This window comes from Sus scrofa, chromosome X (genome assembly GCF_054392235.1).
Source record: "Sus scrofa isolate SSC_HxYL_T2T_F1_AM1 chromosome X, Sscrofa_HxYL_maternal_Yorkshire_Landrace_v2.0, whole genome shotgun sequence".
NCBI lineage: Eukaryota > Metazoa > Chordata > Mammalia > Artiodactyla > Suidae > Sus > Sus scrofa.
The window spans coordinates 48,811,649-48,833,654 of record NC_139401.1 but is presented as its reverse complement, the minus strand read 5'-3'; the positions used below and the strand labels follow the sequence as shown (position 1 = coordinate 48,833,654).

The 22,006-nt window shown below is 39.1% G+C and overlaps 1 protein-coding gene across 2 annotated transcripts; it reads left to right on the top strand.

Moving 5' to 3' along the window:
- The first annotated feature begins 6,281 nt into the window (after positions 1 to 6,281).
- Positions 6,282 to 8,833, top strand: GSPT2 (G1 to S phase transition 2). Of its 2 annotated transcripts, XM_013986143.3 has the most exons (2): positions 6,282 to 6,388; positions 6,496 to 8,833. In XM_013986143.3, exon 2 carries the CDS (start codon positions 6,507 to 6,509, stop codon positions 8,403 to 8,405), a length of 1,899 nt encoding a protein of 632 aa, XP_013841597.1. In that variant the 5' UTR covers positions 6,282 to 6,388; positions 6,496 to 6,506; the 3' UTR covers positions 8,406 to 8,833. The 2 variants fall into 2 exon arrangements, with proteins under 2 accessions (XP_013841597.1, XP_003135149.3); XM_003135101.5 differs by having other exon boundaries at positions 6,282 to 8,833.
- Positions 8,834 to 22,006: the final 13,173 nt, after the last annotated feature.

Sequence of the window (22,006 nt, the reverse complement as noted above, 5' to 3'; positions counted from 1 at the left end):
TCCTGTGTCCTTGTGAAATGAGCTCCATAGAGATGGCCAGACCATCATGGAGCATAGAGAACCTGGGATGTCGAAAACGTTGTACCCATGATTACTTGAATATAGCTTGAATTAATGAACATTGTTGGGTTAAATGTTGGGGAATTAGCCAACCCCTTGAATTTATCTCATTTCTCTGAGAGATCAACGTAATCTTTACAGAGGACTGCTAGGATTTATGCTGGCATTGATGGACTATTATGTTAATGTAGAAAGATAGTTTCCCAACTTTTAATCCCCACATAAGATACCTTTTGGGTGGGATCCTCTAGCACTCAGTTATCAGTTTGTTCAGTTGTAGCTGAGTGTGCTTCACCAAATTTTATTTTTAATTTTTGATTGAGATATAATTGACCTGTAACATTGTATATATTTGTCAGACAATGTGTTGATTTGATACATTTATGTATTGCAACATCAATGCCACTGTAACTTTAGCTAATATCTCCATCATCTCAGATGATTATCAGCTCATTTGTATACTTCACTAAATGTTATTGTAGCAGTTGTGTGTACTAGTGGGAAAGGAACAAGGCTGAACGACTAATAAAAATAATCCTAGTTTTCAAAGTTCTTCATATCCCCCATATTTATTGTGTTTGAATTAGTCTGAAAACAACAGGATTTTAGTTTCAGGGTTGTTTTAAATATATTTTTTAAAATTTATTTATTTTTGCTTTTAAGGTCCTCGCCCAAGGCATATAGAGGTTCCCAGGCTAGGGGTCTAATCGGAGCTACAGCTACACCACAGCCACAGCAACGCAGGATCAGAGCCGCATCTGCAACCTACACCATATCTCAAGGCAATGCCGGATCTTTAACCCACAGAGCAAGGCCAAGGATCGAACCCGAAACCTCATGATTCCTAGTCAAATTCATTTCTAGTCAGATTCATTTCCGCTGCGCCACGATGGGAACTCCTAGTTTCAGTTTTAGTTTTGTAATTTTATCCTCATTTAGTTTTGATACATTGGATGAGTAACTTCCCTAAGTGTGGTGTGGACACTGCCTGCATTAGGGACTACCTTAGAATGAAGATACATTTTCCCCATTTGACCTTAAAATTGCATTTTTTTTTTTTTTTTTTTTGTGGATACTCACAGGCTTGGCTATCAGGCATTTCAGGGTGCTGTCTCACTATCATATTGGTATTGTTTTAGTAATTATGAATCTGCTGAAGTATTTTAAAATTCCAGCCTCTGTGGCTGTTTATACCCGAGTTATATCTTTGCACCCCGTACCCCACAATGTACGTGCACATATGGATTTATCTCCACTTTTCGGATAAGGAAACTGAGGCACAGAGTGGTTAAGGATATTAAACAGAGGAAATAGAAATGATGTGCCCTGAATTTGAACCCTAGACTTTTGGTACTTGTACTAGTCATTGGTTGCTGTTAGCAGAAAGTATTCTATGTTAATTAGCACAGGGCTTAATTTGGGGAGTCGGAGGTATATAAATACTGTCTTCCTAGAGCCTGAAGATACAAATCTATTCATGATCTTTCAAAATGATTATCATAGTCATTCAGGAGAATTGGTCCCCAAGGGGAACTGCTACTGCTGTCACAGCTGAGTGGGGAAATCAGGATGCTTCCAATGCAAATGTTGACTTCAGCATAAGGTGTCTTATTTACTTTCCCGGAAGCAGGAAATTCTACAGGAATTGTTTACTTGGGGAAGATACTTTCCCAGCTACTCTCACAACTCCAGATCATGTCTGCTTTACTCCACATCTCTCTACACTTAAATTGGCTCTAAAATAAGTCTGATCAGTGTGCATCGGATTGACAGAAGGGAAAATGCATCTGGAACCCTACTAGCAAAACCTCTAGAAAATGGAGAATTAAGTTTTCCAGCCTCTTCAGTCTAGAGGGGCATATTTAACTGGAAGATACTCTGAGAGGACCAATGTAAGGCATCCAACACAGTGTTTTTAATCCTGTGTTCTCTAATCCTTGATATCTTCCTCTTCTCTTTCTGGCCCATTTGGTACTACTATTCCTAAAACCTGGATGAAACTTAAAACTCTGCTTATGCTCTAGGCTGCCTAATGATACTAGGTGTATGCTGAGGGAAAAGGGAATATCAAAAACTGGGATTATTACGCTTTCCAATATAAACTACTTTTGTTTAATTGGAATTCTTAAGAAAATAATTTTACATTCCCAAATCAGCCACCTTCCCACACCCCAAAAGTCTATTCTAAATCTTTTCCCATTCCTCATTTTTTTATTTGAATCCTCTTTCTCACAATCTCCCATCGCAGGAGAAAACATAAATCCTCAGAAAGGAATTCCACTGAGGAAGTCCCTGGTGGCACAGTGTGTTAAGGATACGGTGTTGTCACTGCAGTGGTGCCAGTTTAATCACTGGCCCTGGAACTTCCCTGTGCCATGGGCATGGCCCAAAAAATTTATATATATGTGTGTGTGTGTATACATATGTGTGTGTGTGTGTGTCCACACACACACACACACACACACACAGCAGTTGAGCCTTTAAAAAAATCCACTGAATTATCTTTTCTTTCTAAAATTCACCCATATTTCTATTCTTTCCAGATAATATAAGACTTTACCCTATGATTTAAACCTGGCAACTCTCCTGATTCCTTTCTCAGTATATAATAGATGCTATAAGCCAGTATGGCTTTAGAATTGTACTGTCTGTGTTTGAACACAAAGCCCACTACTTAGTTATGTGACCTTGGATAATTCACTCCGCTTCTCTAAACATCCACTTCTTTTCTGAAAAGAAAAGAGTGATAAGATTAGCTTCTTCACCAAATGGTCGGGAAAATAAAATGAGAAAACATACAAAGTAATTGAAATATGACCTGCACCTAGGAAGTACTTAACAAAAGTGAGTTATTAGCAGATAAATATAGTTCAACTATGACATGCTGGTAGAAAATATGGAGATCTTAAGGAAAAACATCTGTTTTCTCTAATCATATTGGTGGTGGCAGTACTGAAATTACTGTGTGTGTAGGTGGGATAAGTCAAATGAGTAATTATTTTATTTTCTAATTTTATCATTGAAAACCAGCATTTATGTTTTAGCAGAAATGTATAAAATAGGTCTAGTACATTTTGTCTTACCAGATAATAAACCATCAAGGACTACTAGCATGGTTTCAAAACCACTCAGAATCCAACTTGGAGAGGCTTCCACTAGCCAATAATGGATCATCTTAAATTCAATAAGTGTAGTAAGAAAAATCATTTAAAACACATCAAATATATGGAAATCCAATAATTCGTAATTATTTTTTGCAATATCCTTATTTGTCATCTGTGAAGGATTATAGGCAACCAAAGCATTATTTTGAAAACATTCAAATAAAGAGAAATAATCAAGCACTTCCCTGTCTTTCCTTTACAATTTTTACCTCAAAGTAACAAAACTGTCAATGAAAGGAACCTTTTAAAGATGTATCCCAATTAATAAAGAAAGGAAGAAGGACAGAAGTACAATATCACAATTTTGCAACCCTTAATGTTATGTTCCTACACAGTCATCATTAACTTCTGCTAACCGTACATCATTAACTTCTACAACCTGACATTCTGTGCCTCTTTATGACAATACTCAAAATCCCCCTTGAAGTATTCTTGCTAAAAAAAAAATTCGTCTATAACTGGTCAGTCTCACAGATCCAATTATTTGATATACAGGAAATAGAAGAAAAAATGAACATTCTAAACTATACCATAGGGATACAATCAGCTAAGTCAAGAACGGAGAAAACTCTGTAAGTCACATCATTCACCTTCTTCAATGAATAAATGACATAAAAAATGGAAGATAGGTTTGGGAACCTGTGGATTAAGAGAAATTCAAAAGCAGTATCAAAAACAGCTAGGCAAAATTGATCTGTAGTGTTTGGAAATACATTTGTGTGATAAAACTGTACAGAAAATCATGAAGGTGATTACCAGGGTAGTAGTTACATTTAAGGGTGGAGAGAGTGGGTTGTGATTAGACAGGGTGCAGAGACACCTTCTGGATTGGCTGGCAAAGTTCTAATTATTGATTTGGGTGGTGGTTACAAGCATGTGTTCCTTCTATGTCAGTAAGGTGTAATTTTGTTTATGCAGTTTTCTGTATTTGTGCTATATTTTATAATAAAAATATTTAAGGGGAAATGATTGAATTAAGCTGTAACCAGATATTGCCGCTATTTTATTTTTCTTTTCTTTTGAATTTCCTTTATTATTTTATCTCATTTTATTTTGCCTGTGCCTGTGGCATGCTGACAGAATGCTTCAGTGACAATACCTGATCCTCCACCTTCTGACCACAAAAAAAACCCTCCATCTTTTTTAAAAAAAAAGCCTTTGATGAGGGGAATTCTCCCATTTATTGATGAATTCTTTCAGCATTCTAGGCCGATAAACTGGAGACAATAGCCCATCACACAACCCAAAGCGTTTTGACCAAGGTTAGTCTCTGTGTATATAGCCAGGTCAGTGTTTCTCTCTTGGGTGTATCCGCCTCCCCTTGAGTCCCAAAGACAATGGCTTGTGAAGACATCTAGTCACCATTTCTCATTTCTCCTTTAAGGTTCTTACAGTGAAGCATTCCCTGTTCTCTAACAGAGATATTACAAAGTAGCAGTCATGCTAATATTCTCGTGATCAATGCAAATGACATAGGTAAAGGAAATATGGCTGGTCTGTCCTGCTTCCTTGCTATTACTAACTTTATGTGAACACAACTGCCTAAACCTTGACAAGTTCTCCCAGAGATACTTCAGTAAGTCTATCTGAGGTTCACAGAATGCCCAAGAAAGACTCCAGTACACTGGGGAGTGTTGTCCAAGGGACTCCAAACATTCACCTTCTCAATTCTTCCTATTAATTGAGAATAGGTGTGCACACTATCTTTATGTTACAGCAAATAATTAAGCCATCACCTGAGGCAAAAGGAATGAAGGGGTTTGAAATCCAATGGCTTGGGAATGGCATAGAACTAGTAAAAGAGCGGCAGCCAGACTGAAACCATTAAGGACCATAGTGTGTTAGACATAAGACACTTTTTTCCTATCCCTAAAATCTGGAGAATAAGATTCTTAAGTTAAAAATCAGTTACTAATTTGTGTATTTTGGCTTCTTGTTGTATTTATTTAGTATCTAACTCTATGAGTTCATCTTGTACTAGCAAACTGCATTTTTCTATTTCAGTTTGATCTACAGATAATTTATAAACTAGCTCTTCTAGGCTTTGGCTCAAATGTTACAAACTGTAAGAGTGAGATTCTATTGCTTAGGGTCTTATGGACTTTGTCCATCTCAGAGGTATTGATTGGCTTAATTAGACTGATAGCCATACCTCTGTCATTACCACTGAGGAAGGTTCCAACATGACAGTGATCCTTTCTTAGAGCAAACCCAGTATAGCAGTGCATAAGGTTCCAGACCTCCCAGAATGAGGAAGGAAAGAAAGCCTGTGGACCTAGGGTGTACTCTGGGGCAGGGTTGGTGAGGACAGGCACACCAGAACACAGTCGGTTAGGAAATACATGTGATCTGAGTCCTGTGCCTGTCTATGTGATCCATCTCCACATCACAGGCCAGCTGTTGTCCAGGCACCTGCACCGATGCTGTAGGTTGCACAGCTTTACTGGACAAGGGTCTAGTTGGGAATTCCACCGGTGCATACAGCCAGAATGCCTAACTATGAAAAGAGGTTATAGCCTCATCCGTACACCTTAGAAACCATCAGCAAAAGTTACAGGCCTGGGGGGGGGGGGGGGGCGCGCCCATGGGAAAAGGGAAAATCCAAGGCCCCTGGGTTTTAAATTCATGAGTGATCTAAAGTTGCCTTTGCAAGGTTCAGCTACATCTTCCTGTATTTCAAGGGTGCCTCCCTAATCACTAATTTCTTCCTTTGGTTGCTGGGTTCCTGGGTAAACCTTTAACCTACGTCCTACCTCCATCTGGTCAATAGGAATTTTCATTTTCACTTGAACCTAGGAGTAGAATTGGAAATCAGGTGTGCCTGTCTGGGTTTAATCATTAAACCGTGCTCAAATCGCTCTCCCGGAGCGCGTGAACAAAAATGAATGGGAATTTTCGTTAAAAAAAAGAGATTAGAGAGAGAGAGCGCGAGAGACATTTGGACTGGAGCCAGGCCTAAGAATGCAGGAGGCCGAGCGTACGGATGGCAGCGAGGGGTCAATCCCCGCCCGGCGCCGGGTCGGCGGTGGAGGAGTCGGAAGTGGTCGGGGTTTGGGGGAGGAGATCCGCTCACACACAACGGGAGAGGCTGCGCCGCCATATCTGCTGCCACCGCCGCAGTTGCGAATGCAGCGTTGGGACCCGGCTGCCTCCGCGCTGCTAAGGTTCGTGACGCTCCCCCCCGAGCCCTCCGCTCTTGCTGCCTCACCCCCAGCGGCACCTGCCCGCTCCTTCTGGCCCGTTGATCCCGCTCCCTCTCCGCACCCATCAGGGCTGAGGACCATGGATCTGGGCAGCAGCAGCAGCGACTCGGCTCCCGACTGCTGGGACCAGGTGGACATGGAAGCACCGGGTTTGGCCCCGAGCGGGGATCCAGGCTCCCCGTTGGCGGCGGCGGCGGCGGCGGCCGAGGCCCAGCGTGAGCCCCTCAGCTCGGCCTTCAGCCGTCAGCTCAACGTCAACGCCAAACCCTTCGTGCCTAACGTCCACGCCGCGGAGTTCGTGCCGTCCTTTCTGCGCGGCCCCGGCCAGCCGCAGACCCCCCCGGCCGACGCCACCGGCATCGACGAAACCTGCCCCGGCGCGGGCGACCCTCAAGGTAAAAGGCTGGGACGGGGGGCACCTGTGGAACATTCCAAAGAGGAACAGTTAGTGTTGCGTGAAGGTTCCAATGCAGCCGTTACCATGGAACTTTCGGAACCTGTTGTAGAAAATGGAGAGGTGGAGATGGTCTTAGAAGAGTCATGGGAGCACAATAAAGAAGTAAGTGAAGCTGAGCCGGGGGGTAGTTCCTTGGGAGATTCGGGGCCCCCAGAAGAAAGTGGCCAGGAAATGATGGAGAAAGAGGAAATCAGAAAATCTAAATCGCTGGTCGTACCCTCAGGTGCTCCTAAAAAAGAACACGTAAATGTGGTCTTCATTGGGCATGTAGATGCCGGAAAGTCAACCATTGGAGGCCAGATAATGTTTTTGACAGGAATGGTTGACAAAAGGACACTTGAGAAATATGAAAGAGAAGCTAAGGAAAAAAACAGAGAAACTTGGTATTTGTCCTGGGCCTTAGATACCAATCAGGAAGAACGAGACAAGGGTAAAACAGTAGAAGTGGGTCGTGCCTATTTTGAAACCGAAAAGAAACATTTCACAATTTTAGATGCCCCTGGCCACAAGAGTTTTGTCCCAAATATGATCGGTGGTGCTTCTCAAGCTGATTTGGCTGTACTGGTCATCTCTGCCAGGAAAGGAGAGTTTGAAACCGGATTTGAAAAAGGTGGACAGACGAGAGAACATGCAATGTTGGCAAAAACAGCAGGGGTGAAGTATTTAATAGTGCTTATTAATAAGATGGATGATCCCACAGTAAATTGGAGCAGCGAGAGATATGAAGAATGTAAAGAAAAGCTAGTGCCCTTTTTGAAAAAAGTCGGCTTCAGTCCCAAAAAGGACATTCACTTTATGCCCTGCTCAGGGCTGACCGGGGCAAATATTAAAGAGCAGTCAGATTTCTGCCCTTGGTACACTGGATTGCCATTCATTCCTTATTTGGATAATATGCCAAACTTCAACAGATCCATTGATGGACCAATTAGACTGCCAATTGTGGATAAGTACAAGGATATGGGCACTGTGGTACTGGGAAAGCTGGAATCAGGATCCATTTTTAAAGGCCAGCAGCTTGTGATGATGCCAAACAAGCACAATGTGGAAGTTCTTGGAATACTCTCTGATGATGCTGAAACTGATTATGTAGCCCCAGGTGAAAATCTTAAAATCAGACTGAAGGGAATTGAAGAAGAAGAGATTCTTCCAGGATTCATACTCTGTGATCCTAATAATCTTTGCCATTCTGGGCGCACATTCGATGTTCAGATAGTGATTATTGAGCACAAGTCCATCATCTGTCCAGGTTATAATGCGGTGCTGCACATTCATACTTGTATTGAGGAAGTTGAGATAACAGCCTTAATCTCCTTGGTAGACAAAAAATCAGGAGAAAAGAGTAAGACGCGGCCCCGCTTCGTGAAACAAGATCAAGTGTGCATTGCCCGTTTAAGGACAGCAGGAACTATCTGCCTTGAGACCTTCAAAGATTTTCCTCAGATGGGTCGTTTCACTTTAAGAGATGAGGGTAAGACCATTGCGATTGGAAAAGTTCTGAAACTGGTCCCAGAGAAGGACTAAGCAGTTTTCTTGATGCCCCTGCACAATACTGTGAACATTGACTATGAAAGTTCCACCACCTTCTCTTATTTACTGCCCATTGACAGACTTTTCTCCATATTTTGCAAAGAAAAATTTCACAGCAAAAATCCATGTTTTGTCAGCTTTCTCATGTTGAGATCTAAGTTATGTCACTGTTGAATTTACCCACAGGTTTCCTCCACCTATGACATTCTGCTTCCTTGGACAGACTCAGTAATAGCTTTGTAAGTGATGTGGATGTAATTGTCTATAACAATGAAAAATTAATATATTTTTTAATTTTTCATTTTCCCTTAGGAGATCTAGACAACCCATCTTCCACGCAGACCAATCAGAGTTTGTTCAGTGTGTGTGTACATGTTAAAAAGACAACTAACATGTGAATAAAATACTCCATTTGAAACTCGTATTGGTATTTGAAATGCTTTTGAATATATTTTTCTTAAATTTGTCTCATACTTCTTAGCTTTTTTACTTTCTCAAGTAACTGAATACATTTTATTCCTTGGGCTGTAAAAAAAAAAAAAACCCGTCCTGCACTAACTGTTTTAAGTGGGGAATTTCCAAACAATACACAGGGGTGGGTTAAAGGAAAAATTTTCATTTCGATACTTTATATTTTTTAATACTTTGAAAAAGAATTTTAGGGCTCTTCCCAATGAACTTTGTCTTCTCTGTTCAAGTCCACTCAATAAAGGAGCTCTTCTGCTTCCCTACTTGTGATTGGAAAAAGAAAAGCTCAGGCCATGTATCAGGTCCCCCAATGTTGAGCATGGCCAAATTTCAAATATACCTGAGGATTCAGACCATATGTTGACTAGACTTTTATCTGCACTCCATCATCTTAACACACCCCTTTGTTTTATTCACCACTAGACCTGTGATGTGGGACATGATACAATAAGGGGCATGACTATTGAGAAGATAAATGCTTGCAGTAGTAAGTCATTCACTGACAAGGGTTTGTGAGGGTCCTGAACTTGGAAATGGGGAGACCATCCCATGCTGCTGTTCTTCCATGCTTGGGGTTCGTGAAAGGTGGGAGATCATTTTTACAATCAGATCACAACCCACTCTTGAGGTGAGAGATACCGGACTCGTCTCTGAAGAATACATTGAGGAAAACACCAACTGTGGATCCTGAGGTGGCTGCGTTTATTGCCAGGAGAGCAGCCATATAACCTGCATAGCTGTCAACAGCTGGAAGAACTTCCTGTCTTGGTAAGTGGGGAGTGGCCCAGTGTAAACGTTGCCCAGTGGTGGGCAGAGCCAGTTCCTCACACTCTTGAGGTGGTTAGACAAGGGTGGAGACTGCTACCGGAACACCCTGGGCTAACGCTCAGGACCCTTTCCTGTGGTCCCTTTGTGTACCCATGTACCTCCAGGATGTTGAACCTGTCTGAGATAGCCACTGGTCTTGTCAGGGCATCAATAACATGGCTCTGTGAATCATCAATCATATATCTTCAGGGCACCCACATGGGAAAAGAGGATTTTATTTTTTGTCGATGTCAGCTAACCTAACCCGCAGGAATGTACCTCAGGTTGTCTTGGACCAAATCCTTTAATAATTAGAATGTCAGTGCCAAGAGTTTCAGCTTTATTTTAGAGTTCCTTCCCTCTGTGCTCTGAATTTTGTGCAAAATACAGGCCAATCCAGTGTTTGCTAATAATTTTGCCCTAGCAGCCACTTCAGAAAAAAAAATTATTTCTGATGCTGCATCAATCTCATTGTTTTGCAATTTTAGTAACTTAACCAATTAGGATTCGTGTGGATATGACCCACTAAGTAGGCCAAACCTACAAGGCAGGACAGAACTCTTTTTCTCCATCCAATTTGGATGATTTCCCATCCAAAACTGGCTCCTAAATGTCTTTCTCATTAGCCAGTTGTATAGGAATTTCTCCACCATGAGCTCTGACCTGTATAAAAAAAACCACTTTCAGAGACCAGGACATAAATATGTGGGAGTGGATTTTAGAAACTAATAATTTTAATTTCAATGATCATCCTGGTGGTTGGAGACACCAGAACCTGGCTCTTTAGGGAAATATTAACTCGTGGTAACATTTTTTTTCTAATTTCATGAATACCTTTCTTTATAGTCCTTAATGTCTAGTAGTGTTCTCCAATACTGCAAATTCAGGCCACTTACCAACACAGTACTAGTTTCCCCAGGGCATACAAAACAGTGTCCCTTCAGAAGTCCCCTGTTGCCTCTAATTCAGACTAATTTAACTGGCTAAGAACATCTCAAATTCCTGGCAAGCAAGATCAATGTAGAAACTCTTCAAGTCTGGCTGCATCCTGAAAATACATCATGAAATTCTTACGTCAGGATTTCCCAATATGTGTCTACACATTGGTAGCTTTTTTCCTGAGGGTCTTCCTTTTATTCCTCTGGTCATTATAGGACAAGTTTGAGGAGATTTAGGGAAGGGGGTCAACTTATTCTGTACTTTAGCCAAGACCCATGAAGGAAAGAAAGTGGAAAGTTTGGGCTCGTTTTGAGCATCTTCCTCTGGTACTCGGGATATCCACAGTGATTTCTGTCTTCAACAGATAAATCCTTTCTCAAAATAGACTCTTTTTACAATATCATGATTCTGACTTAGTACAATGCAAGAACCTGCTCTTTTTAAAGTTTACTTATGAACATTTTGCAGTACAAATATTCAACTCACATTTTAGTTCAAATGGTCTGTTTAGCACCAGGAAAACTACTAGTTACCATTTCATGGCCATTAAAAAAAGGAACTATTCAACCACCACAAAAATTCTGCCCAAACCCTGAGCATTTGTACATGTTCACATTGATCTGGTGCCTGTTGTTTATGTTCAAAATGGGTCTTTCTACACTTTCTGTTGAGGGCATTGGCACCTTTTCATTTGTCCTAGTTTTCGGTTACACTGTCTGCTCATGGTTGGCCACTGGGGTGAATGAAAATTTGATCCCAGCTTTCTCACCAGGTACACAACTCTTTTCAAGGAGTGAGGCAAGTGGGCTTGCCTTAGAATTTGGGAGAGGCTTTTTCAAAACACCCTGTGTATTAGTTCATGTTCAACCAATCACCAAAATCAACAAGGGAAAGGGAAGAGAAAAAAGACCCTCCTGTATGAACATGCCACATATGAAAACAACAAAACAAGAAAAAAAAAATGCTTTGCTTACGTGCATGAGGGCACACTTTACAATTTTACACTACAGCCTGTCAGCTTCCCTTACAGTACTATCCTCCCCTCCACAATGCCAGATTGTTTTAGAGGAAATTTGTCTAAATTCTGGGGGGATTCTCTTTTCCTTCATTTATCCCTGCAAAAAAATTTGTATAGTTTCTTTTACAAATCAGTAGGTGAAAAGTTTAAGCTATAAGACTCAGATAGCAATCAAAAGAGTTTTCAGCGGAGCCCCTTATTTTCTACTCAGATTAATATTAAGCAATCATATTACTAGGTCACTGAGCTGTACAGGAGAAATGGACACAACACTGTAAAGCAACTATAATTTAAAAAATTAAGCAATCAGAATTTACATGCATAATTTTCAAAGAGTTCTCAGCCCTCTAATGAAGATAAGTCCAAGCAGAGCATAGTGAGACCTGCCCTCAGTTTTAGCTTGAGAGGATAAGAAAAAAAAAGATTTGTCCACAGGCTGCTGTATACAGTCATGTCACTGTATCTATCACCTGATATGCTATGTATCAACTAAGTATCCGATTATAGGTCTTTCCTCACGTTTGGGGCTCTGAGTAAAAGGCTTTCTCTAGTCTCTAACAGACTGAGATGGATTATCTCCTCCTGAGACTGCTTTTCCGAGCTCTACTACGGTCTCTCAGTGACCTTTTGCCACACCAATAAATGTACAGAAGAATACATTGTCACATGGTGAACGAGCAAGAAAGACCGCAGATGGCTTCTGCTGGTTTAGCTGACAGTTCCTGGATTAGAGGTTAATGTTTGATTTCTACCTTTGTATTTCTTTTTGCACCCTGCTTTCATTGGTGCTCATAGGACATATTTAACTTCCCAAACTGCTTTAGCTTCTTTTGCCAATTTGGTAAGGTATAAATGAATAAGGGAAAGAAAATACATTAATACATATATTTTTTAAAACACCTAAAGGCTGAGCTCCTGAGTGGTGCTAATGACAGAACACCCCATCCGTATCCATGTTCTTCAATGCGTGCCAAACCCAAAAGAACTCTGGTCTGGAAGGATAAATGAGCTGCAAGCATACATTTTGCACATTTAAGAAGGGAACAGCGAGGGTTTGAAGGGAAGGAGATGTAAGTAAGGAGGATCTAACCTTAAAGGATAGTGATTCATGGAGTTCCCGTCGTGGCTCAGTGGTTAACGAATCCGACTAGGAACCATGAGATTGTGGGTTCGATCCCTGGCCTTGCTCAGTGGGTTAAGGATCTGGCGTTGCCATGAGCTGTGGTGTAGGTTGCAGACGTGGCTTGGATCCCATGTTGCTGTGGCTCTGGTGTAGGCTGGTGGCTACAGCTCCGATTCGACCCCTAGCCTGGGAACTACCATATGCTATGAGATCGGGCCAAGAAAATGGCAAAAAGACAAAGAAAAAAAAAAAAAAGGATAGTGATTCAGGATGTGTGTGAGGTGGCTTCCCCAAATTCTGGCAGTGAGTAAAAAGTTGCAATGACCAAATTGGACATAATTCCATAACGTTTGTCTCTATGGATGGCACACTATTCAAGGCCTACAGGGAAGCTGGGGGCACGAGAAAGGTCCTGTTGATTTCCCAGCAGAATCTGATCTGTGCCCGTAGGGCACAAAGTCACATCATATTCATTCTGTAGGACGAAGAGGTCTAAACTCCCGGCAATATTGGCAGCATGGCAGTCAATGTGAGGATGTGATATTACCAAGCCTCACAGATCCCCAGGTATCAGTGTTAGGTCTCACATTATCTACCAATGCCTGACTGAGTTAGTGGGAACCAAGATAACAATTATGACCTGAGTGTGCAAACGTAACAACTACAATGAAGGACAAGTTTTACTGTGGACCACCCCAGTGCCCCCACCCTTTCTGGAAGAGCTCATTATCAAAGGAGTAGCCAGAGTCAAAATATGTCCCCTTCCTGACATGGACTATACCTAGCACGGTGCTGAGAAAATAGTGGACCTCTTTTTCTTCCCCTGTTTGTTTTATTTATTTTTAATTTTCTGTCTTTTTAGGGCTGCACCTGCGGCATAAGGAGCTTCCTAGGCTCGGGGGTCAAATCTGAGCTGTAGCTGCCACAGCACACAGCAACTCCGGACCTGAGCCACGCCTGAGACCCACACCACTGCCCAAGGCAGTGCTGAGTCCCCAACCCACTGAGCAAGGCAGGGATGGAACCCCAGTCCTCTTGGATGCTAGTCAGATTCGTTTCTGCTGGGCCACGATGGGAACTTCCCTTGTTTATGTTTTAGACAGTGATATTGGTAAGCCAGAAAAGGGACTTTGACCCACTGCAAAGAGGTAATGCACTGTGAAGCCACTGATCAGAACCCTGAATAAGCCTCCTCACCTCTCTTCTATGAATCTCTGGTTCCTCATGTGTAACATAGAAGTAATGCCAGTTACCTCTTGTTGGGCTGCACTCCACAGACCAGCAAGGCCCATACTTGCCCAGCCTCAAGACTAAAGAAAGAGCTCTGAAGAAATTGACACAACATTGTTAATCAACCATATTTTAATTAATTAAAAAAATGAGTCGGGGATCTTAATGTCTGAAGCAAGGTCCTGGAGGGATACCCTACAGTGTGCAGCAGACAGTGGGCAGGACATGGCAGTGGTCTTTGCTCCTGGGAGGAGGAGGAAGTTACCATTTAGAGGGGGAATTGACATCAAGTTGACTCACTGGTTACCAGGGAAACCAGTGGAGGATCTCCCCCCTCACAGCCCCCTTGATAAGTTATCAGAGTGGAGATGTTCTGATCTAAAGATTAGAACAATCACTAGCTGGGGCTTGTAGCAAGCATGTAGGCATTTACTGATTACACTCTATGATTAAGAAGGAAGGTCAGTCATGTGTAGGGTGTAGGTGAAGCAGTAGGTCACCCAAGGGATGTATAGAGAACAAAAGAATAGCCATCTTAGGTGGCCTGATCAAATACCTTATTTATAGGATCATTGTGAGAACTGAACAAGGTAGGAGGTATGAGAGTGCCAGGAGATGGCATACAACTCCATCCTTGTAGGTTTATATCCTTCAGTGCATAGTTAGTCCTTACCCTTGATAGTGTTTTTGACCCTAGAAGCTCTGCTTCTCCTTCTAATTGGATTTGTTCATTGCCGAACCAATAGCCTTTCCTACCAATATCTTATGGTAAGAAAAATTGATTTTTTAAAAAGAAGCAATATGTCTAACCCGGGGGAAAGAGGGAGTCAGAATTTCTCCAGTTCAATCATGGCTATCCCATTTTCCTTTGTCGTGGTTTACCCAGGCTCCCCTACACTGAAGGGTGCCATGTGGCCCAGTTCTTGCCAATAATGTGTATGGGGATATACTGGGGACTTCTATAGAAAAAGATAGCACTTTGGATGTGATAGAGATGACTGGAGCAGTTGCAGCCATATTGTGATAAGCATGTGGTCACAGAGTCAACCTGCTGAAAATGGTTGAGTGGAGGCTAGGAGCTATGATATCCTTATGGCATCTTTGAACAGCTAAACTAATGCCAAGTGTACTTCTAGACTTCTTATCACAAGGGAAAAAAAGGTTACCTTATTTATACTATGGTCTCTAAACTTTAATTGCATTTGTAAACTCATTTGAAAGTAGCCTTTAGCAATATTAATGCCCTGGCTCCATGTCTAGAAATTCTGGTTAGTTAGTCTATGTTATGGTTTTGGACATTTAAAAATATTTTCTGTTAAAGCGTCAGATATATGACAAGATGTAACACTGTAAAGAACCCATGTAGATTTCACATAGTTTCAACAATTAAGAACTTAGTTTTATTTCATCTATACTCCCACCCACTTCTCTCCGCCCAAAGATTTTTTTGAAGCTAATCCTAAACGTCATATCACTTAATAAAAGATTATTTCAGTATGTATCTCTAAAAGACATGGATACTCTAAAAAATACAAGCACATAAACAGTATTACATGTAAAATTAATTATAATTCCTAAATATCTTTAAATACTCATTCCTAGTTTAAATTTTCCAGTTGTGTCATAAATATCTTCTTGAAATGTGATTTTCAAATCAGGATCCAGTTTACTCTTGGGGATTACAATTTAACATACTTGTTAAATCTCTTTTACCCTATAGTTGTCTCTGCTTCTCATTTGTTTTTCTTGTAATTTATACGTTGAACAGTTTGGGTCCTTTATTCACTAGAGTTTCTGGATTTTGCTGACATCCTCCCTTTGTCATTGTTTAACAAGTCCCTCTGTCTCCTGGCTTTTCTGTAAATTGGTCGTTAGAGATAAAGGCATCATTGGAGTCCAATCTGCTTTTTCTTTGGAGTCAGGTCTGCTTTTCCTCCTCCTTCTTCTTCTTCTTTTCCTTCTCCTTCTTCTTTCTTCTTTTCCTTCTCCTTCTCCTTCTCCTTCTCCTTCTCCTTCTCCTTCTCCTTCTCCTTCTCCTTCTTCTTCTTCTTCTTCTTCTTCTTCTTCTTCTTCTTCTTCTTTCTTCAAGCAAGAATACCTCACAGGTAGTGCTGTATACCTCTACCTGGATGTATATAATACTGGTTGTCTCTTTTTTATGATGTTAGCAGACACTGATGATTAGTGTCTACACCCATAGTTCATTACGACATATAGAATGAGGATATTTATCTTTCTTCATTTATTACCTAGACTACTTCTTTAAAGAGAATCTTCCCCTCATTAATTATTTGGTAACAAAGAAAATGAACAGATGGAAGGATAATTTTTTTGGTTATTTCCTTCTATTTAAGAATTTTCAAATTATCCATTTATTTCTTAGCACTTTTATTTTTTTGGCTGCACCCACAGCATGTGAAAGTTCCCAGGCAAGGGATCGAACCCTCACCACAGCGGGTGACCTGAGCAGCTGCAGTGACAACATTGGATCCTTAACCTGCTGTGCTACAAGGTAACTCCTATCTTAACTTGTTTTTATAAATATATGGAAAATTTACATAATACCAAAGTCAAACCTACAAAATAATGTACTTCAGCAAAATCCAGCTTTTCTTCCTGTCTCTCCCACTGTGTACATTCTCATATATGTACATTTATTAGTTTGTTGATTATCATTCCATATGTATTCATACTCACCATGTGTAGTAAGTGATAATGTACTATTAGTTTCCCCACCTTGAGTTTTCATCACTTGTCACTATATCCCAGAAAGTGTTCCAAATCAATATATAGAAATAGTCATCATTCCTTTTTATAGCTTTATAACATTAGACTGTTTTTTCAAGTCCTCTATTCATGGATATTTACTTATTCCAGTTTTCATTATAAAACATATTTCCACAATCCATAACGTTTTCATATTTGATTTTGAGAATCAGGATTTATGAGCTAACAGGTATATGCTAGATATTGCTGAATTCCCCTTCATAAGAATTTTACTATTTTGCAAGAAGTTTGTCTTTAAAAAATTTCCCAGATGATTCTACAGGTCTGCAAGTGTTGAGAACTACTAGTTTAAGTTGGTGTGAGTTGTTTTTCTTTATTGTTGTTGTTGTTTTATTTGTTCTGGATTGTTTTGTAGTTATTGATGCTAAATGTGTAAAAATCTAATGCATAATTCATAACTGAGATGTTCATACTAGAGCCAATATAGTATAGATCAAGAACTGTGCTGCATTTATTTCTATACCCACAGGGGCTCGAACAAAGCAGATGCTTATTAAATATATGCTGAATGTCGAATGATGGAGTGAAGTGCAATGGCATCATATTTAATTATTTCCTTATAAAAATATGTTACCATGCCTGCCCCTATATCAGATGTTTCATTCTCTGAAGTAATGAGGTGGATCTTATTCATATATTATATAGCAAACATTTATTTAGAATGTATCTTGTGATTGGAAGGATTCTAGGTAGTATAGCTAGAATAGGGGGAAAACAACGGGCAAAAATCTGTGTCCCTGTAGAATTTATGTTATAGTGGGGAAATACTAAGGAAAATAAGAATTGAATATCAGCAGAGGAGTACTAAGCACCAAGAAGAAAATGAAAGCAGTGTCACAATGATAATGACAGGGATTTTAACTGTGGTTAGATCTGTCTGTGCCTTTTAAGTAGAAACCTGAATTAAATGCAAGATGCTTGGTCATAGAGGGCATATTTGAATATTTATTGAGTAAAGAATGAGTGCTTATGATTATCAAGAGAATCTATGTCTCTGGCTATGTATCAGCCCCCAGAGCAAAGCACCCATCTGTATTCCTATATGTTAACTCTTCTCTTTTCACCTCCCCATGGTGGCCCACAAAAAGCCCTAGGAAAAACGAGCTAATTCCACATACTCAATAAGATAGATCCTCTGGATATAGATCAAACTTTATAACTAGGCAATAGAAAAACACCTACTCAAGCACATGAGAACTATTCCTAAAACTTTACTTTATGCCAGGTCACAAAGTATCAGAAAATTCAATAAAATAGAAATAACACAACCAGCATTCTTTTTATCATAGTACAATGAAGGGAAATTTTTTTTTCTAAAAGTCTTTACATCAGAAAATTTAAAAACTCTTTTAAGGATGGCAGAGGTGCACAGAGGAAGCATGCTGGATCAATAAGACTCGAATGAGAGGGGAACTAAAAAACAAAATTGCAGCATTTGAAAAAACACAACAATGATATTAGAGCCTCCATATGTCATAACATGTGGATATATTTTAGCAGTTATTAGAGGAAATTAATATTTTTATTAAATACAAATATTTACATCAATAGAATTTTTAAATTAAATTAATGAATTAAAATTTATACTCCTAAAGTTAGGCAGAAAACAACAAAATAAACCAAAGGAAAAAAATAGGAAGCAATGATAAAGATAAAATATTAAAGGTATAAGAAATGGAAACCGAGAGGAAGTAAATAAATCAAAATACTGTTTTTAAAAGTGAATTAAGGAATCAAACACTAATTAATGTAATAAGAGATAAACAGAAAACAGATACACAAAATAAGAAATGAAAATAGAAAAATAACTATTAAAACAGAAAACTAAAAATAATAACAAAATATTTCTTTGTTCAGTAAATTGAAAGTATGACTTCCTAGGAAAAAAATAATTTGTCAAAATGACTCCAATGGAGATAGATATTAAAGAAACCAATTTCCATAGAAGAAATAGGGAGATTTATTATTAAAGAACTACCTCACAGAAAAGTACCAAGCCTTGAAATTTTCACAGAAGAATTTTACCAAAACTTAATTATCAACTAAACACAAGGCTACATAAGTTATTTCTCCCAGTACTACACAAAGTATTCCAAAGCATCGAAGATAAAGAGAAATTCAAGTTATTTTTATGAAATGAATATAACACTGATACCAAAACCTGATAAAGACAGTATAATAATGGAAACCTATAGAACAATGTCTATTATGTTTACTGATGCAAATCTCTTAAATGTAATATCAGTGGACAGAATATTCTAGGCAACCAGGGCTGATTAAATAATTAGGGAATCACTAATATAATTCACTTTGTGATTGGTCTAAGGAGAAATACCATATGAGAATCTCCAGAAATCCTGAAAAGGAATCCAGTGAAATTCAACATTCATTCCAAAAAATTCAAATCAAAACAAAATAAAAAAAAAGCAACTCAACAAAATAGAAACACATAGGCACTTCCTATACATGCATATATATATTATGTATGTAGCATTTGTGAGTGTATCTAGATATCTAGATACACATACACACAAAGGAAGTGCCCCTTATATATGTAAATCAATACAAAAATAAATTCCTACTGGGAAACAACAAGACTCATTCCCGCTAAAGTCAAAAATAAGAAAAAAGTTATCCACACTCTTGACCATTCAAACTTGTAGTGGAGCTATTAGTTAACACAATTAAAACATCAAACACTAAAAAAAAAGTTTATAGGCTTAAGAATTGAAAAAGAGAAAGAGGAAGCTCTGTAGATTAAGATGTTTTACTTGGACAAGTTGAGAAATGTAGCAATAAAACTAAAACAAACAATAAAAGATTTGGTACATTAATATACAAAAGTCAATGACTTTATATATATCTATATAAAATCAATAACCAGAAACAAGATATAATGGAAAAGAAAATCTTATTTATAACAGCAACAAATAAGGTAACATTCTTAGAAATAAGCTTATAATGTGGAAAAACTATATGAGGAAAAGTTTAAAGATTCCTAAAAGCTATAAAAAGTAGGAAAACTATCCTTTGATCTTAGATAGAAAGGCTCAATATCATTAAGATATACTTAGTTCACAAATTTAATGTATTTTTAATTAAAAATTTACCAGCAAGTTATTGTTGTTTTTCCTAGAGAAAGACAAGTTGATTCTAAATTTCCTCTGGAGAGGAAAAAAAAAAAAAACTGCAAGAATAGCTACAACACACTATGAAAAAATAGCAATGAGGGAAGACTAGCCTAACCAGAAATAAAACGTACTATAAAGTCTTGAAAATTAAAAACATATGGTACTGGCACTTGAATGAACAGACTAGTGAAATAGAATAGAAAGTTTTGAAATACACCCATGTGTATATTGAAACTTACTACATAGTAACAGTGAAATCACATATGACTAAGGAAAGATAAGTATTTTAATAAATGCTGTTGGGACAACTGGATAGCCATTTGATAAAAGATAAAATTTGATCCATAATTCACACCATAAAAAAGTATAATCCCCAAATGATGTAAAGATCTATATTTTTAAAAAAATGAAACTTAATACTAGAAAATAATACAAGTAGATTCTGTATAACCTGGGATTGTGGAAAGGACTTCTATCAAAGAATCAAAATTCAAACACAATCAAGGGTAATTGATAAATGACCTACCTACAAATAAAGAAGAAGACATTTCGGTTTGGCAAAACACAAAACAAAAGACAAGCAAATAAAAACTGAATGACCAACTTGGAGAAAATATTTTTGAAATACCTGAAAAACAGAGATAACATCCCAAGTAAATGTACTAGTAAAAAATCAAGTAAAGGAGTTCCCGTCGTGGCGCAGTGGTTAACGAATCCGACTAGGAACCATGAGGTTGCGGGTTCGATCCCTGCCCTTGCTCAGTGGGTTAACGATCCGGCGTTGCCGTGAGCTGTGGTGTAGGTCACAGACGCGGCTTGGATCCAGCGTTGCTGTGGCTCTGGCGTAGGCCGGTGGCTACAGCTCTGATTCGACTCCTAGCCTGGAAACCTCCATGTGCCATTGGTGAGGCCCTAAAAATCTAAAAAACAAAACAAAACAAAACAAAAAAAAGGCAAAAAGAGCTGAACAAATATTTTAGAAAAAGACATATAAATGACCCTTAAATACATGAAAATGATTAAATCTACACAGAGAAACAGAAATGTAAATTAAAATGACTTTGGAAAACCATTTCTCACCTATCAGGATGTCTGTTCTCTGTTTCTATCTGTTGCAATCCATGCACCATTATCGCATAATTTATTATTTTAGCTTTAGTATACATTGAATAATATGCTAGTGCTGATCAAGCTACCTGTAAAAGACAAGGAATAGAACCTTGTCAATATAAAGTGCTCAATAAGCAATAGCCATCTTTATTTTAATTCATTCCAGTCATGAATAATATATGACCTGGATGCTCCTCTGACAGTTTGGGGAACAACTGGTGTGCTCCACCCCGTAATCCCCATTATACAAATGATCTATGTGTGCACAAACCTGCTAACAACAGTAAAAATTATACAAGTCATTCTTTCCCAAATTTGGCACCAAATAACTTATGGAGTAGGGAATACTTTTGGGAAAATAATTCTGTTGGCTCTATTTTCTCACTCCGAACTGAAAAAGGAGATGATACTGGCAGCTGAAGAAAATCTGCCTTTGGTGTCTCAAGTCTGAACAAGATTGGGTCAAGTGCATGAGTTACCATGGCAACGACAAAATCAGGATGCATCATCTCCCATAGCAACAGCATGAGGGGGCCTTGTGTCTGAGTAAAAGCTTTCTCTCTCTGTCAGGCCTTGTTTGAATCCACAGCTAGAGCTACACCCTGGGGTGCTAGTTGCAAGGACACAAAGAGCCCACAAAGAACCAGAGCCTGGAATTATAACTCACTTCAGCAGCTTCATCATTTTTCAGACACACTGCCTGCCACTATTACAGAAGTTATGAAAGGGCAACCTCAGTCAGGGGTGAAATGCTTGATATCCAAACATGGGAGTAGCCCACTTGAAAATAGCTTAATTTTGACGTTAAACAGGAAAAAATGTATCTCCATTTTAAGGCAGTCCCCATTACGTGCAAAGTCCACACCACATTCCGGAAAGGTTCTAGTTCAATATTTCTAATCCTACCTTAATAAAGAACTACAAAATCAAAGGTGACACAATCTTGTTGCTTACAGACATATTGGTAAGGAATAATATGGGG